Genomic DNA, 18,751 nt, shown 5'->3' with positions numbered 1-18,751 from the left:
TGGCCTGATTTGGCATCATGCCACTATGCACGTTTGACCTTGGATTGGTATCGCGAGAATAATGTCGATTTTGTGGAAAAGGAGATGAATCCTCCAAATTGTCCGCAAATAAGACCTATTGAAAAATTTTGGGCTTTGATGAAGGGACGACTGCGGAAGAAGGACAAGGCAGCCGATGACCTTGAGCAGTTCAAAAAGGATTGGATAAATGTGAGCAAACAAGTCGATGAGACGGTTGTCCAGAACCTAATGAGGGACATCAAGAAGCAGGTGCGATCATTGGCGCGAAAATCAGAATCTTGATTATTTTTTACTGTTACTCCTTTCTTTCATTCATAAGATACAATATTTTGATATCAGAACTGAAAAATAAATGCAATATTTGAAATAAAGCTGTGTTTTGAGCGTACCCATAATTAACGATACGGTCCTTAGTATACTGTGCGGTTCAAATTCAGCCGCTCGCTCCGTCCATTTAGTCTGAAGTTGGAGAAGAGAAATACCAAATGATCAGTGACGAATATCAGGCCATTATTATTAAAACATCCGTTTGTTTCTCCCCGGAAAGTCTCGACCAAGGAGATGTTTACATGCAATAAAACATAATAAGAATAAAAGGCTTACCACCGAATCGTTCCGTTTCCCAAAGAGAAATGGCGATTGCAAAGTGCGCACATCACAAATGTTAGGTATGACAAAAAAACAAGATTACTAATGGTATGGAGTAAAATATACGAATCTCTCTTAGGGACGTTCAATTAATCTGACATCACTTTTACAGAATTTTGGTAATATATACAAAAAATTTGTATATTTTACCAATGTTTTGGCTACTAAAGATTTGGTAACTGCATTTACTAAACTATTTCTCCAGTGTAGGAATATCTTTTTGACGTAGGACTACGACTTTCATTTCTATACGGGGTGTAAATTCGAAGTTTCGAAAACGAGAGCATTACTCTAGAGCAACAATACTTGGAACGTCAATATCTCCTAAACAACTAGACGAAATAGTATGAGAAACACTTTATTCGAAAGATAAAATGTCTACGCGTTATATGCTTGTTATTTTTTTTATTCCAAATGCTTGTTTCAATAATTTTAAAATTGTTTTCAAAACAGGCTATTGAAATCACACAAATTTGTATATAAACGAGTTCCCGTTCGGAAATCCACTCAGTTATGATTATCCAGCGTGTTGACGCGCGAAATAAAAAACAGGAAGTGGGTTATATCTATGGTATAACCGCAAGGGTGACGTAGGACTATCGTTGATTTAGAGATCATTTGTTTGAAGTTGAATCTAAATCCATCCTGAATGAATGAATAAATAAATATTTGGGTGACTTCAAAAACGAGAGTGTTACGTTGGAGACTCAAGGTTTTATGCATCTAATATTGGATACAAAAAACCTTGTTCTGAAGAATAATCTTCAGAAGCTTTCCTGCTAACTGCACTTGATTGACAAATCACAAAACCATATGTATGTGGTCGCAGTATTATATGGATAGAAAACATTAAAATAAACTCGCTTGAATGTAATTTTCAATTCCAAGGGGAACTGGCAGATTATTTTTCAGCAACGATCATTTCTTTCCAGGTTTCCTCTCGATAACCAGCAAACGAAAAGAGTTGCGCGCGTGTATGTGTGTGTGTGGCGGCTGCTTCTATGTCTTCCCGAGGAACCGTATTTCGATGCTGATACTCTCTTGGTCACGAGAGTATCAGCATCGGCTTTTCTGTGCTCCCTCACAGTTAAAACAAACTGATTGCATTTCAGGTCAGGTCAGGCCAGGTAATGAATCCCTCGATCCCTCGCCGTTCAGCTCGTTCAGTAACGATGTTGTCTTGTCGATGTCCTCAGGCATCGTGCACAAATTACGTAACGCTAAAAATCCGAATTTTGAACCACCTCTCCCCCCCCCCCTTTCGTAACGCAATTTCCTATCTCTAATAAACAGAAAGTAACGCAACATCTACCCCCTCCCCCCTTATCGCGTTACGTAATTTGTGCACAACGCCTCACGAAAAATGAATCGGTTTCACCACCAGAATATCATTTCAGTATGCTTTTCGTGCGTGATTGAATCGAGAGAAGGTGTGGTTTACGATGGCACTTTGGAAGGCAAACTAGAGGAGAATGAACTCTCTGAGTATGAAAATTTCGGCGACTGAGCAATAATCGATTGAAAATTATATAATTTTCGCGATACGAAACATTTTCCGTTTTTCATGTTATGCATTCAATATTGGATACGAAAATATCCTACTGATGGGAAAGAATAATCTTCAGAAGCTTTCCAGCTAATTACACTTGATTGAAAAATTACGAAATCAAATGTATTTGGTCGCTGTGTTCGCCATATAATTAGAAAACATTAAAATAAACTCTTTCGCATGGATGCATTCTTCAATTCCCAGGGAACTGGCAGATTATTTTTCAGCAACGATTAGATCTTTCCGGAATTTTCTCGATGCTGTATGGCATCCAAACGAAAATTCTCGTTTCAGTTTGGCCTGCAAAAAACTTTTCTAAACTCTAATCCATCAAATTGGGAGCCCTGAAAAGGGCCGATGATTATATGCTAAGCTAATATAGCACCCTCTCCTTGGATTCGATGGGCCAACTGAATGTCCTTGGGCATGATGTGACGCGTTTTGCGTGGATAGCACACAAATTTGTATCTTCGAATAAGCCTCCTGCAGCGTCATAACCGCGGAACTTTGGAAGCGCAAGTCGGTTTTGAAGTCCTGAGCAATTCCACGATCCAAAAGCTGCAAAGGTAGCTTGCGGATCAGCAATTCGGTCGACTTCCGATAGCGATGAATTTCACGCAAAGTTCCCGGTCGATAGCGATGTGGCTTCTTCACCTATCCTGCGGCTGGTGCGCTTATCCGAGCTGCTTTCGTGTGCCTTACCACTGAAAGACTAACTAGCTATCTGCTTGGTCCCAAACGAACGAGTCGTCACGGTGCGAGAGTAGAGTAAGAAATGAACGAAAGCAAAGGAAGCGTCATTTTATAAACCATAAAAGTATAGAATCTAAACCCCACCCTTATTATATTCGTTGCTTACCCTGAGAGAGAAACGAATAACATCGAAGTAAGTATACAGTAATGTATTTGAATCCGGACACTTTGCGTTACATTTAATACCATACCGCAGCCACAACATTTTCTGCATGTTGAATTAATGCGATTGATAAGTAACTATCAAGAAACTATCAGTAACTATATTAGCAACTACTAATCGCATAAACTCAACATGAAAAAAATGTTATGGCTGTGGTATGATATTGAATGTAATGCAAAGTGTCCGGATTCAAAAGCATTACTGTAAAAAAGAGATAACTCGACTGAAATTTTTTCGGTTCGGCCTGCAAAAACGAAATTAAGAGCCCCCGCCGACTGCAGACTGACTTGTCGACCGATAGTTCGGTCTGCTTCTTAATCAGTATGGAGAAAAAAAGTATGTAGTGTACAGCATAATGCATAGACGTAAGTATGAGCTTCCCCATTTCACATTCCAATAAGATTAATGGGTTTCCAAGTGGGCGCGCTACATACGGATACGAATGATTTCAATAACCTGTTTTCGAAGCTATTATTAAGCTATTGAAACAATTTTTCGACTCAATAAATAGCAATCATATAACTCTTGGACATTTTATCTTTTGTATGAAATGATTATCATACTGTTCCGTTGATCCGAAGCAGAATGAATCACGCTTAAAGAAGGAATGGATTTTTTCTTGGAATTTAGTCAGCAGAAATAATGCCCTTTCCCAACAATTAAAAACGACAAACGGTAAACAGTTTCATCAAAGTGATTTCTTCGATATGGGGATATATTCACTACATCATGTCATATATTTCATATTTTTCATTATGAAATCCATATCCATGGCACCTATCGGTATCGAATTATCATCGACACCACGATTTTCGCTAAATGCTCCTTTCAGTTCGGCCTGTAAAAAACTTTTCTGAACTCTAATCCATCAAATTTGGAGCCCTGAAAAGGGCTGTTGATTATATGCTAAGCTAATATAGCACGCTCTCCTCGGATGCGATGGGTCAGCTGGATGTCCTTGGGCATGATGTGACGCGTTTTGCATGGATAGCACACAAATTGGTATCTTCTAATAAGCCTCCTGCAGCGTCATAACCGCGGAACTTTGGAAGCGCAAGTCGGTTTTGAAGTCCTGAGCAATTCCACGAACCAAATGCTGCAAAGGTAGCTTGCGGATCAGCAATTCGGTCGACTTCTGATAGCGACGAATTTCATGCGAAGTTCCCGGTCGATAGCGATGTGGCTTCTTCACGCTTCCTGCGGCTGATGCGCTTATCCGAGCTGCTTTCGTGGTGCCTTACCACCGAAAGACTAACGAGCTGTCTGCTTAGTCCCGATGAAACGAGTCCTCACGGTGCGAGAGTAGAGTAAGAAATGAACGAAAGCAAGGGAAGTGTGATTTTATAAAACATAAAAGAATCGAATGTAAACCCCACCCTCTTTATTGTATAAGCTTACTGTATACTCACGAATATAATAAGGGTGGGATTTAGATTCTATACTTTTATGGTTTATAAAATGACGCTTCCTTTGCTTTCGTTCATTTCTTACTCTACTCTCGCACCGTGAGGACTCGAGCTCGTTAGTCTTTCGCAGACAGCTCGTTAGTCATTCGGTGGTAAGGCACACGAAGTCAGCTCGGATAAGCGCACCAGTAGCAGGATAGGTGGAGAAGCCACATCGCTATCGACCGGGAACCTTTGCAGCATTTGGTTCGTGGAATTGCTCAGGACTTCAAAACCGACTTGCGCTTCCAAAGTTCCGCGGTTATGACGCTGCAGGAGGCTTATTCGAAGATACCAATTTGTGTGCTATCCATGCAAAACGCGTCACATCATGCCCAAGGACATCCAGCTGGCCCATCGTATCCGAGGAGAGCGTGCTATATTAGCTTAGTATATAATCTACGGCCCTTTTCAGGGCTCCAAATTTGATGGATTAGAGTACAGAAAAGTTTTTTACAGGCCGAACTGAAAGGAGCATTTAGCGAAAATCGTGGTTTCGATAATAATTCGTTACCGATAGGTGCCATGGATATGGATTTCCTTATGAAGAATATGAAATACGTGACATGATGTAGTGAATATATCCGAAGAAATCACTTTGGTGAAACTGCATTATAAAATTATTTGTGTACGAATGCCGCAATCGATAGTCGACTCTAATTTGCGCTGGGTAATTTCCTCGGAGGACTCGATTCCTCCTTTGAGCATTAATAGTGTCTTTCTGGCAAAACGATGTGGTATGAATCACATTATTTGAATGATAGAATGAAGAAGTTTTCTGTCAATTTCCTTCAACCTCCAAACGTATCTTTCTCCCGTTTGTCGTTTTCGCGTTCGCTAATCCTTTCTCACAACACCCATTTCTAGTTTGAGAAATTGTTGAGTAAACATTGTTTGCCAGTGCGCGTAGAGCGGGAATTCCTAAAGATTCATTGCACCTCTAATAAATTGCCGAAAGACGTGGTCTTACGTTGATTGCACTTGATTGAAAAAATCCAAAACGAAATGTATTTGGTCGAAGCATTATATGAGTAGAAAGCAAATAATCGCACGAAAATGACTTGATTTTCGCGATGTGAAACATTTTCCGTTTTTCATGTTATGCATCCAATATTGGATACGAAAATTTCCACTGATGGGGAAAAAAATATTCAGAAGCTTTCCTGTTAATTGCGATTGATTGAAAAATAACAAAACCAAATGTATTTGGTTGCAGTGTTATATGGATAGAAAACATTAAAATAAACTATTTCGCATGAATGTATTTTTCAATTCCCAGGGGAACTGGCAGATTATTTTTCAGCAACGATGATAGCAACGAGAATTCCGCGCGTGTATGTGTGTGTGTGTGGCGGCTGCTCCGATGTTTCAAGCGGAACCGTGGCATCACTCTCCTCCTGATAAATTTCCTTTTGGCCTTAGGTGCACAAACAGGCTTTTGGTGACACCGTTCATCAGCGTTTTCATGATAAACGAAATTAGCTTCACAACAACAGCGACAACATGCTCCAATCGCTGTTCAATCATAACTGAGTGGGTTTACGAGCGGCGCTCGCTTATATACCGATTTTTGATTTCAATAGCCTGTTTTGAATGCAATTTTAAGACTATTGAAACAAGTTTTTGGATGAAAAAGTAACAAGTATATGACGCGTAGACATTTTATCTCTCAAATGAAGTGTTTATCATACCATTTCGTTCAGTTGTTTAAGAGCTATTAATGCTCAAAATCTCGGTCTCCAGCGTAACGCTTTCGTTCTCGAAACTTTGGTTTTACACCCCGGTATAGAAATGAAAGACGTAGTCCTACGTCAAAAATAAATCCGGACGATCCCAAAAGCAAACACAGTTTTTGTAAGGGTATGCTTTAAGCTGTAATTATTTTAATAATCAGCATTTAATTCACCTAATACATTAATTTAACTTACATTGTTCTGTCCGACTTAATTTTAACACATTCAACAATATTATTTCAATTTACTTTTAATTTTAATACTTAATTTACACAATCCTTCTGTTCGATTTAAATTTTCAACCCGTTAGGCGATTCTTGCCCCGGTGGCAATTCTATGGCTGTGATGCCATCTTCGGGGTTATCGTCGCCAACAGTCCCCGCCCCGTATTGCTGGTGACTCGTCCGCGTACCGCGATCTTTGCCACTGGTCTTTCAAATATTCCGAAGTTGGTCTGGATATCTGTCTTTCGTCCGTCCTTGCCGTGGTACACTCGAATAGCTCGTCCTCTTCTCCAGCTGTTCCTTTTTGGATCGTCTAAGATGACTACCAGGTCACCTACCTCAAGCAGTTTCACATCCTCGAACCATTTACTGCGATATGCCATCGAAGGTAAGTATTCCCGGATCCAGCGAGTTCAGAATTGATCGAGCAAGACTTGAACGTGATTCCAGCTACTTTTCAAGGTAAGTTTTTCATTCATTGGAAGCTTCGTTGGTTGAACTACACCAGAGTAACTTAACAGAAGGAAATGATTTGGGGTTAACGATTCCTGAATGTCCGAGTCCAAAGGTAAGTAGGTCAGCGGTCTTGAGTTGACCATTGATTCAGCTTATATCAACACTGTACAGAACAGCTCATCGTCTGGCGTTTTAGGGGTGGATAGAGATGCCATAGCTAGTTTGCAGGACTCCGTACTGAGAGAACAGGCGACTTCTAGGTGAACTGCTCTTACGGTTAAGCACGTAAATAGTGCAACCCACCGTTCAATGTTCGATCTTCCATTTATAAACAAAAATGGACCACAATAATCTAGCCCCACGAAAGTAAAGCAACGGACATGAGGCGTTGGGTTCAATCCCAGCTGGCGTCGTTGGGATTTTCTGAGGAGAAAAATCTCTGGTTACGTCTTCCTTCGGAGCGGAAGTAAAAGAAGTTGGCCCGGCTCATGAGTTGTTGAGTCTGATAGGTAGGAACAGGTGGAGTCGCCTCCCTGATGTCGGTGATTGGCACTAAAGTGGCGGAAATAGGCCGACGAAAAATAAGCGAAGATAAAAAAAAAGACATGAGGCGTTAGACGTGCTAGAGGAAGTGGTGCCATTCGTGGTGTGTTAGGTGTGGATTTGTACAATTTACACCACATATATTACCTCTCGGTTTTATGAACTACTGTTCTGAGGTTGGAGATATGAAAGGCCTACCAAATCTTGTTAACAACAGTCTCGTTGGAGCAATGTCCGTATTTACGATGGTAGTAGTCTATCAAAAGATTTGTTATTGGATGATGTTTGGGTAGAATCGTTGGATTCCTAGTAGCTTATGGGATATACAGTGCATTGTTGATACGACTGTCCATACGTATTACTCAGTTTTCGTCTAAGAACGGGGAGAGTTAAACAGAGCACTGGTTTAGTTCAAAGGAATTTGCTGATCAGGTGGACGCTGCATGTTTTGACGCATAATAGCGATTTCACGTGGATATGCTACCATCTGCGATAATCGGCACACTGTTTCTTCCGCTTTCTTAATATTTTCACTTGAAAGAACACTGTATAACGACGAACTATGATCACGCCTGCTGCTACTCATGGAAATGAACTTCAGTACATATGCAACCGCTCTAACTAGACGTTCAAGCTTCGAGAATCTGCTGAAGTCAAAGATAGCTTCCACTTCATTCTTTCGATGAAGATTATGAACAGCTCGAATCTCTTCAACGGTCTCTGAAGCTAAATTCTCCTGTTTTGGCCAGTTTTTTCTGTGTTATACAGAAACGCTGGTGCCCTGAACCATCGACTTTCAGGTTTGTATTCTGAGCCTTTGCTCCACTTTGTCGCTTCGTCTGCCACGTTTTGTTTGGTGGGAATCCATCGCCACTCAGCAATGGTGGATTCGTTGAGTACTTCACTGATCCGGAAAACTACATATTGTTTGTAGCGACGATGGTCCGAACGAATCCAGGCCAATACCGTTCAGAAAATTCTACGCTAGACTTCAAAAGAATGGTTTTTAGGAGGTTGTTTTTGCTAGACGGGTACCGATCACAGCAGCCTGCAATTCAAGCCTCGGTACCAAAAGAGATTTCACTGGAGCTACTTTGCTTTCGGATGAAACTAAGGCACACCTCACCAATGTCTGGTCGACGATTCTGAAATACGCAACGCAAACATACGCATTCTCACTTGCGTCTACAAAGACGTGTAGTTCCAAACTATTGTAGCTCGCTGGATCATAATCAGGAAAATAACAGCGTGAAATTTCAATTGCGTCAAGTTTTTTCAACGCATTCACCCACCGTTGCCAGTCGGCAAATATTTGAGGGGGAACTGGGTCATCCCAACAAATTCCAGTCTTCCAGATGTTCTGTATTATAATTTTTCCATGAATCACGATCATTGATACTAGGCCCAGGGGGTCAAATATGCACATAACTGTGGGAGATAAAATGAAGATAGTTAAATGAAGTTAAAAAAAAGTAATAAACGCATTTAAATTACACGAACAAATCCGAGTTATACATTCAATTCAAGTGATTCGTCTGTTCTGAATCTTTGACAAAATTCAGATTGCGCTCTCCATAAATGAGCATAGAATTGAGAGCACTGCTAGACTTACGAGAGGCGTAATTTAATTTAGAGAGCGTGAGAAATACGCTTCGATATGTCTCTACGTTCAGACTGAAGGTTAAAACGTGAGAATCAGAAAAGTGAGAGTTTAACGAATCTCAGTTGCTCTTCTACCGATGTGTACCGCATATTCGATGGAACGATTATTCTCTCTAGTAGCATTGAGGCGAACGGTCGTAAAGTGCTTGAACGACGGGAAAAAAAGGAATCACGACAGTCACTATTTGCACTCCTCTTAGAATGGTTCCAGAGTACGCAAGTCCGGCCAATGCCAGGAAAATTATAAGAAATAGTTAAGTAAGAGTGTAAAATACGTGTTCAAAGTATTTGAATAACACCAAGCGATAATTATCATTTATATTTAAACAGTTTCAAACAGCATTCTGGCATCTTAATATGATAGGGAGTAAATCGCTTCACGAATGCGAATTATTTTGACGTTTGTTCCGCGTCAAGACAATGTTGCCACTTTTGCATATGTCGATGGGATATGTTACCGCGACCCGGGGCGAGAAAAACACACTCTTTTAGTTGCCTACTTAGCAGCTACAAAGCTGTAATTTTATTGTGTATGAGTTATTCCTGCAGGTAAGTAATAGTGATAAATGCTTACATATATAGTGTTTCTTCTTTTCGTTACAGGCTCGCGGTATCTGATCTACGACCTCAGCAGATATGCGGTCAACACTAAAGTTTTAATTGTAGGTTATAAATATAGTAAGTATTCATATTAAGGCAACTGCAAAACAAACCTTCGATATTTGTTCCTTTTCCGTTTACTGCACGGATGGAATCCTACTGATAATAGTAATAATACTATTCCGAAATATTACCACCAAATAAAATAGAGATTTAAACAACGCTTTAACTTGAACTTTCGCTTTCTCAAAATATTCCAATTCACATGTCCTGACATGAAAACCAAACGTCACTTTTTTTTTGTGTGCCGTCCACAGTCATCGCAGTCATCGCAATTTCATCGCTGCTACGAGGGAATGGAAAGTGGATTCACTTATACGTCACGGTGCACAGTGGGATCCGTAACACCCTCCGACCCGTGATCCACTTCCGTTTCCGATATTCCTTCTGTTCTGCTTCTTGGTCTAGCAACGTCCAGAACAGCTAGCTTAACAGCAGGTCTGGAAAATACTCCTCTCGCAGTCTGAATCCTCGCCCGTCTCACTTGGCCATCCTTGTCTGGAAAGGTCTCCAGAATTCTTCCTCTCTCCCAGCGATTCCTCGTGTTCTCGTCCACAACAATCACTACGTCACCTGGTTCGAGTGGTTTCACTCGCTCGAACCATTTCGTGCGTCGCGTAAGCATCGGCAGATACTCGTGAATCCACCTCCGCCAGAACCCATCCACCATATGTTGGGCCAGTTTCCAGCTATCACGCAGAGCACCTGTGCCATCGACCGGAGAAGTAACAGGCTGCTTGATCCCATTGGTGCTGTACAGGAGAAAGTGGTTCGGTGTCAGAGCCTCTTAGTCCACGGTTTCCAGGGAAATATAGGTCAGCGGTCGTGAATTAATTACGCCTTCAGCTTCTAACAGTATGGTTTCCAGCACCTCGTCGCTCGGATGACGGGAACTCTCAGTAATGGCTTTCATAGCTACTTCAACCGACCTAACCATACGCTCCCATGGTCCTCCCATGTGCGGAGCAGCAGGTACGTTAAAGTACCACTTAGTATGAGCGTTTGTGAAGGTCGAAGCACAGTTTTCGTTGATTTTCCGAATACGAATAAGAAGTTCATCTGACAACTGACGACTGGCGCCAACAAAGTTGGTCCCGTTATCACTGTAGACTTCCAGGGGCGCTCCACGCCTTGCAACGAATCTCCTGAAGGCCATAACACAAGAATTCGTGGACAAACTGTGGCAAACCTCCAGATGTACTGCACGTATCGTGAGACACGTGAACAGGCATACCCATCTCTTAACAACACTTCTCCCAACTGTGACTTCCAATGGCCCAAAGTAATCCACGCCCACGTAGGTGAATGGACGTGTGAATGGAGTCAACCGGACCTCGGGAAGTGGAGACATCAACGGTGGAGTCGGAACAGCTTTTCTGATCTTGCACATTTGGCAGCTTCGACTAACTTTCCGTACGAGAGTGCGCAGACTTTGTATGTAGAACTGTTGTTTTATTTCGTTGCATACGGTCTCCGTATTGGCGTGGAGAAACTTCCGATGATAACTATCGATGATGAGCATGGTGATCCTGTGTGCCTTTGGAAGGATTATCGGGTACTTAGCTGAATACGGAACGAGTGGAGCCGCTCCTATGCGACCACCGACTCTGATAACATTTGATTCATCCAGAAATGGTATCAACGGATACAGAGAACTTGATTTTCCTAGTGCCGCTCTTTTGCGCAAACACTCCACTTCGTTGAGATAAGCTTGCGTTTGTGCTTCACGCCATAGTGTAACTTCTGCCTTCATGAGTTCATCTCTGCTCAAACCGGTACCGCTGTCCCTGTTCACCTTTTTAGCCAACGATGCTACCTTAAAAACATATGCCATTGCACGCAGCAGACGGTTCCAGTTGGAAAAACGCTCTACATCTATTATGCCAACTACAACGCTCGAATGGTGTAGGACAACTTCGCGAAGTTCTTCTCTGGTTTCCAGGGGAATATTTTTCGATTCCTTTGGCCACTGTGTTTCAGGATCGCTCAAGAAAGCAGGACCTTGAAACCAACGACAACTTGGCTCAAAGTTCGGTCCGGAACCCCACTTGGTAGCTTCATCTGCCACATTAAGTTTCGACGGTATGTGCCGCCATTCGTCCATCCTGGTTAGTGATAGGATTTCTCCGATCCGAAACGATACGAACTGATGATATCGTCGGGTTTCTGATCGAAGCCACGCCAACACCGTCGCTGAATCCGTCCACAAATAGCGTTGGCTGATATTGAATGTAATAGCTGAGCAAACGGTTTGCATCAGTCAAGCTCCCATCATCGCTCCTTGTAGCTCTAATCTTGGAATGGAGAGCGGCTTTAGGGGGGCAACTTTCGTTTTCGCTGCCAAAAATGCACATCGTCCCCCGTCTCTGGTAACTAATCTGAGGTACGCAACACACGCATAGGCCTCCTCACTGGCGTCGGTGAATACATGGATTTGTACGTTCCCTAAGTTTGGTAGATCGGTGCCTCGGAAGTAGAATCGTGGTACTCGTACTTCGCTGATCTGTCTAAGCTGCTCCGTCCATCGAAACCATTGGTCGACTAAGTGTTCTGCTACTGGTTCGTCCCAGTCCGTACCTGTGCGCCAAACTTCCTGCATGAGAACTTTTCCGTGTACAATAAAGTGAGCTAGGAATCCAAACGGATCATAAATCTTCATAACTGTTTGAAGGATTTGCCTTTTTGTAGGCACTTCTGCGTGGTTGATTAGCTGTTGCACATCTGCCGTCATTTGGAACGTAAAAACATCCGCAGATGGTATCCACATTAGCCCGAGAACATGTTCAAATTCTTGCGACTGGTCACGACTAAGTAGTTTACCTGATATGTGATTCGTTTGTTCCAGCAATGAAAGCACGTCCGTTGAATTCGACTGGAACTTGATTAGCTCGAAGCCAGCCGCTGAATGAATATCTTTTACTTCCTGCGTCAATTGAACCGCTTCTTCCACCGTATCTACGCTGAACAGACAGTCGTCAACATAATGGTCGTTGACTATGATGCTTACCGCCCTGGGAAAGGAATCGTAATACTGGAGAGCATGTTTATTTTTGACGAATTGAGCTATTGACGGAAATTGAGCACATCCGGTTCCCCAGAGATTCCCAACTGTGTTACTATTCCTTCTTCAAGCAGAGTTGAAGAAGAACCGTCATCGAGGAACACATAGGTGTTTACTGTCACACCGTTGCCATATAACGTCACAGGTAAGTATCGGAAGAACGAAAAAGACTTTGAGAAATGGTGATGTTGGTTGAAATAGTTCACCAACATCACCATTTCTCAAAGTCTCAAAGGCGACAGGGTTGGTCGCGACAGCCACTGCGGTATTTCGTGTACTGTGTAGCAAAGTGTGGTGACGAATACGGCATCCTTCAATGGCGCATTCCTTCTTCGACCTACACGGCCACTTCCGGTGTGATACCAAACACGTTCGACAAAGGTTCTTCTGCCTGATCGCCTTCCAACGCCCGTCTATATCCAACGACTTGAATGTTGAGCAATTCGCAATTTGGTGGTCACTTTCATTACAATAAGAGCAGGTCTTGGACGAGGGTTCTTCAATATGACTCGCTTTCTCCTCCGTTGCAGTTGACTCGTAATAGTGGGTAAACAGTTTCTCCTTGTGTCGCCCTTTCTCAGATTTTGGATGCAGGTCGTTATTTCGAGCGATGTCGACACTATGGTCCGAAGCTAAGTTGACTAGATCGGTCATAAAGCCGTTGAATGTTGCCAGGTTGATGTTCTCAAACGATCGTTTATAACTTCCCCACTGCAACTTGAGCAACGTGGGTAGTTTGTCCACCAACTCCTGTAATAACATCGGGTTGGATAAGTGAGCTTGTTGGTCAGATAAAACTATATGGTCCACAAGGTTTTGAACCGCTAAACCGTAAGTCACTATTGAGTTAAGATTGTCTGATTTCGGTGGGGGCACATATCGCAACTTCTTTAAGAGCGAGTTAATCAATATCTCCGGCCTTCCGTAGAGTTTGCGCAATGCTTCCATCACCGATGGTAGTGATTCGGGAAGAAGAAGCCGACTTCGAACTGCCTCAAGCGCGGGGCCACTCAAACAACGCTGTAAGCGAGCCAAATTCTCCGCATGAGAATAACCACACGCTTCTGTCGTGTTCTTGAACATGCTATAAAAAATTGGCCACTCCTGCGGATCTCCATCAAACTTTGGTAGCTCTCGAGGCATAACTTGTCGCGCCGCCAACTGAGCGTTGGTTGGTGTCGGCGGTGGCGGATGGATTGGATACTGCTCACGCTCTGTTGCATACGTATTCGGCAATTGGGGCATCGTGTTAGATACTGTTGGCATACGATGTACGTTGAACTGCATTTCCGGCTTCGAAGCTGGGTCGAAGGGTAAGTTTGGAATGAACGGCAGATGATTTCTGCTTGGGGAATTCGTCGACGGAGCTGGGTTGGCACGAATAACATGACTATGTGGGTTATGCCTTGAAGCTGCGGATGTTGTCGGTAAATACGATAGCTGATTAGGTGCCTGAATTCCCAGCGTATCTTCTGGTGTAGGATTCGCCAACAACTCACAAATCTTGTTGTCCGTTTGTTTCGGAAACCTTTGTTCATTTATATTTGCTACTGCTCCACTCTTCAACATGGTCGTTAAGGAATTCGTCCTGACATCCTTGCTTGTCTCGACTGGTTTCGTATAACCGGTATCACCCTCCGTAGCTCCGCTATTGAGCCAGTTCTTTACATTTTCTCGCTTGCTTTTCACACTAACTGCGCTTTTCTGACTGCCCTCGTCGTCGGCATCTTGAATCTGCATCAGTAAATTAAACTTCTCCTTTAAGAACGCCTCCTCTGCTTGCTTCCAACTGCTTTCGTTTGAGTTTTTGCTGTTCCTCTAGCAATGACAGACTCAGTTGCAGCCTTTGCGATTTCCTACTGCTTTTGCTAATGGATGACTCGTTAAATGATACTGTTGACTTGGCAGAATCCTCTAAGCCGACCAAGCATTTACTACGCTTCCAGCTACGGTCCGGATGTGCAATGGATTCCGTAACCTCCGCACAATGAAAGTGTTCCCAGAATGTGCAAACGTCACAGCACACCATATCGTCGACGGAATCAACCTCATTACATTTCATACAGTTCCTGTCACTGCTAATAATAGTTTTCTCCAACTGGGAGTTGTTAACTGTGTCAGGAACGTTGTGTCCGATTCCACTCGCCATTATTGCTGTTACTGCCGGAAGCTTTTCCTCCAACTGGGAGTTGTTAGTATTAGAGATCCGGTCACACTTATTGAAATTCCTGTTACTACCAGGAACTGTTGGCTTGTCTCCGATCCGGGAGCTAAATGAGAGCGCTATACAGCGACTACGATCCAACTTCGGCGAGTATATATCTTTGTAGAATGTTACCGCGACCCGGGGCGAGAAAAACACACTCTTTTAGTTGCCTACTTAGCAGCTACAAAGCTGTAATTTTATTGTGTATGAGTTATTCCTGCAGGTAACTAATAGTGATAAATGCTTACATATATAGTGTTTCTTCTTTTCGTTACAGGCTCGCGGTATCTGATCTACGACCTCAGCAGATATGCGGTCAACACTAAAGTTTTAATTGTAGGTTATAAATATAGTAAGTATTCATATTAAGGCAACTGCAAAACAAACCTTCGATATTTGTTCCTTTTCCGTTTACTGCACGGATGGAATCCTACTGATAATAGTAATAATACTATTCCGAAATATTACCACCAAATAAAATAGAGATTTAAACAACGCTTTAACTTGAACTTTCGCTTTCTCAAAATATTCCAATTCACATGTCCTGACATGAAAACCAAACGTCACTTTTTTTTTGTGTGCCGTCCACAGTCATCGCAGTCATCGCAATTTCATCGCTGCTACGAGGGAATGGAAGGTGGATTCACTTATACGTCACGGTGCACAGTGGGATCCGTAACAGGGTATGAATATTGGATGGATTTTAGGATGCACAAGTCGATCTCGTTCTGGTTACAGAATGCAACATTATGCTAATTTCTAACCCGATCGTGAACCGGCATAAAGGTGAATGTCATGTTAAAATTTTCTACATATTTCAATACTTCCCCTTGGTTCACCATGACTGGTTCGCGCTGACATAAGGGTGATCACAACAAACGCGAGCTGGCTCCTCTCTTTCAGATAAAAACGTGACCTGTTTTCTGATTTGGCACCCTTCCTGAAAGACGTAGTTCTACGTCAAAAGCATCGTAAACCGTTATATACGGCTTTATATGCGTATAAAATATGGCATATATTTATATCGCCTCATCTTTTGTGTGTATATTCCAGTTATATGCATCATATATTATCCAAATGTGTCTTGGATGTATGTATATCGCCTACGATAATGGCTATTCATACGATTTTATGTTTGCAGAGAAGCTAAATGTCAAATTAGCAATAATTTACTGTACATATATATGTATTAGGGCGTTCTCGTTTTACGCTGTCGATGGACGCACCTCTCGTTACGTCAAGAAGATCGACAAATTTTCGATATTGTTAATGTGTTTTTTATTATCCACACCTCAGAAAATGCAAGCTCAAAACAGAAGACTTCTTCGGATCGAATGGTGCCTAAGAGTCGTAATTTCTACTAGTGACTAATGGTAAAACATCCTTTCAGTGAGATGTTGTTTTAAGAACACACCTAGATGTGAGAAGAAATAAATTGGAATTCAATCGGGGTCATCTCATTGAAGTGATGAGGTGTAGTAATCCGTAACGAATCAATAAAAGTATTCATGAGGTACGAACAACTTAAGGACATTGTGAAACCTTGAATTCAAGAAAGGAGTGTGATTGATTCATTTCTAAAGCATATAGAAACTAGGAAATTACGCTACGATGGAGGTTTTTCAAACCGAGAATTATTACATCTTTGTTCGCAAGGAAAAAAGTTTATGGTGGAATCGATCGACTTCTGAGTTCCAAATCAAATGTGGTGAGTTTTTTCATCTGTTTATTGTAAACGTCAATAATTTATGTGTTTATATTTATGTTCGATCCACAATTCAGGTTGGGATCTGTCCTCGGTGGATGATATAGAATGTATTGGCGTAACGCACGGAATCATTGGCACGATAGTACTGCAGGGTGTTCTGGAGCCACATTTAATTATTATCAAAGAAGCAGTTCCTGTGGGAGTTTTATATGCCCCACATTTGGTGTACAAAATCAAAAGCATATGTATATTGGGTTCCGACGAACCAGACACTATACTGTTAGGTTGTCCGAAGCACAATACGGCAACAAGTATTAAGACAGTGCCTAGCTTAGCAGCAGGGACGTCAGCACAAGGAACGGTGAATCAGAACACTTCCTCGCCTAGAACTCGTCTGTTCGAAAGTTCGGCACTTGTTAATAAAACATGGGGAGCAGTAAAAAGTGCTGGAAGCACAATAAAGAATACGACGGAGAAAGCGGCAGCGATTGCTTCCAATCAGGTGAAATCCACCGTGGGAATGGTGGTGAAGGATCCCATTCGGATAGAAAAACGAGTGATGGACGAATTACATCGAATTTTTGACGATAGTGATAGTTTCTATTATAGCTTAGACTGTGATATTACTAACAACCTTCAGCGTTATGGCGAAGCGCCAGATGATCGATTCTACTGGAATCTCAACATGTTGAATGATATAATTAAATTGAACGATGCCAGCTGGGTTCTCCCGGTGGTTCAAGGCTTTGTTCAGGTTGAACAGTGTGTGATTGGTAATGAATGCTTCACGCTTGCACTCGTTTCGCGAAGATCACGATATCGAGCAGGTACCCGGTATAAAAGGCGCGGCGTGGATGAAGATGGCCACTGCGCAAACTATGTTGAAACTGAGCAAGTGCTCTCACTTCGCCAGCATCAGATTTCGTTCACACAAATACGCGGATCTGTGCCAGTATACTGGAGTCAACCTGGTTACAAATATAGACCTCCTCCTAGGCTGGATCGAGGTGGGTGCGATTGAATAAATTTTAAAGATTCGAATTATTAATATATTTATTTTGTTTTCAGATGAAAATGAAACTCATCTCGCCTTTGAGAAACATTTTAATGAAGAACTGAAAATATACAACTCAGTTTGTGTTATCAATTTAGTTGAACAAAATGGGAAGGAGAAAGTTATTGGAGATGCTTACGCTAATCATGTTATGCGTTACAACTCTGATAAACTCATCTATGTAACTTTTGATTTCCATGAGTATTGGTATGTATGGAATTTTTGAAGTGAATGTAATAGAATGAAATAATTTAACACACACACAGTCGAGGAATGCGGTTTGAGAATGTATCTTCGCTGATAGAGGCATTAGCTCCGGAGGCAGGATCAATGGGCTTTCATTGGCGGGATAACAACGGCCCAATTTGTAACCAAAAAAGTATTTTCCGCGTTAATTGTATGGATTGTTTGGACCGCACCAATGTTGTACAAACCGCCATCGGCAAAGCGGTACTTGAATCGCAACTAGTAAAATTGGGACTGGCGCCGCCTTACTCGCAACTTCCAGATCAGCTGAAAATTCCATTCATGATATTATGGGCCAATAATGGGGATATAATTAGCAGGCAGTACGCTGGGACCAATGCATTGAAGGTGAGGCGTTTGAGCACTTGGAATACTTTCATCTCATTGTTCCCGTTTTGTAGGGAGATTATACACGAACCGGTGAACGCAAAATTAGTGGTATTATGAAGGATGGAATGAATTCCGCTAACCGGTAATTACAGCTTTGTTATTATTTTCATAGAAGAGTAAGTTCAATGAATGAATAATTGTATGTGATTTTACTATGTTGTATATGCTACTGTATAATAAGACTACCGTCGATGGAGGTGAAATAGGTGTAACCCGAGACGGTCGGGTC

The 18,751-nt window shown here is 42.1% G+C and overlaps 2 protein-coding genes and 1 long non-coding RNA gene across 8 annotated transcripts in view; 2 read left to right on the top strand and 1 right to left on the bottom strand.

The window, feature by feature from the left end:
- The first annotated feature begins 9,314 nt into the window (after positions 1-9,314).
- On the top strand, positions 9,315-10,000 carry LOC129763555 (uncharacterized). The gene is made up of 3 exons (XR_008740963.1): positions 9,315-9,455; positions 9,528-9,746; positions 9,801-10,000. It is a non-coding gene; the product is annotated as an uncharacterized LOC129763555 (long non-coding RNA).
- Positions 10,001-10,170: 170 nt separating this feature from the next.
- Positions 10,171-11,961, bottom strand: LOC129761325 (uncharacterized). Its single transcript, XM_055759044.1, has 2 exons — positions 10,712-11,961; positions 10,171-10,609 (listed from the first exon to the last, which is right to left on the bottom strand). The coding sequence occupies exons 1-2, from the start codon at positions 11,959-11,961 to the stop codon at positions 10,171-10,173; spliced, it is 1,689 nt and encodes a 562-aa protein (XP_055615019.1).
- Positions 11,962-16,388: 4,427 nt separating this feature from the next.
- The window catches only part of LOC129761143 (phosphatidylinositide phosphatase SAC2), a 52,750-nt gene continuing 50,387 nt past the window's right edge, over positions 16,389-18,751 (top strand). For 2 of the 6 annotated variants that reach the window (XM_055758860.1, XM_055758853.1), the window contains exons 1-5: positions 16,389-16,832; positions 16,907-17,839; positions 17,901-18,093; positions 18,153-18,480; positions 18,534-18,604. In XM_055758860.1, coding sequence (XP_055614835.1) covers positions 16,736-16,832; positions 16,907-17,839; positions 17,901-18,093; positions 18,153-18,480; positions 18,534-18,604 — 1,622 coding nt within the window. In that variant the 5' untranslated portion in view covers positions 16,389-16,735. The remainder of the gene's footprint in view (positions 16,833-16,906; positions 17,840-17,900; positions 18,094-18,152; positions 18,481-18,533; positions 18,605-18,751) is intronic. The other 4 variants (XM_055758868.1, XM_055758862.1, XM_055758857.1 and 1 more) reach the window with 3 other exon arrangements.

The sequence above is a fragment of the Toxorhynchites rutilus genome, chromosome 1 (genome assembly GCF_029784135.1).
Source record: "Toxorhynchites rutilus septentrionalis strain SRP chromosome 1, ASM2978413v1, whole genome shotgun sequence".
Lineage (NCBI taxonomy): Eukaryota > Metazoa > Arthropoda > Insecta > Diptera > Culicidae > Toxorhynchites > Toxorhynchites rutilus.
Note: the sequence above shows the minus strand (reverse complement) of the source record. Positions and strands in the feature narration are given on the sequence as shown.

Excerpts from the sequence above, each read along its gene's own strand:
- LOC129761325 (XM_055759044.1), bottom strand. The coding sequence starts at position 11,961 with ATGGACGAATGGCGGCACATACCGTCGAAACTTAATGTGGCAGATGAA. Across the intron at positions 10,610-10,711 it reads GAGGTGCTGGAAACCATACT|CACCAATGGGATCAAGCAGC; the intron begins GTTAGAAGCTGA and ends TCTCCTGTACAG.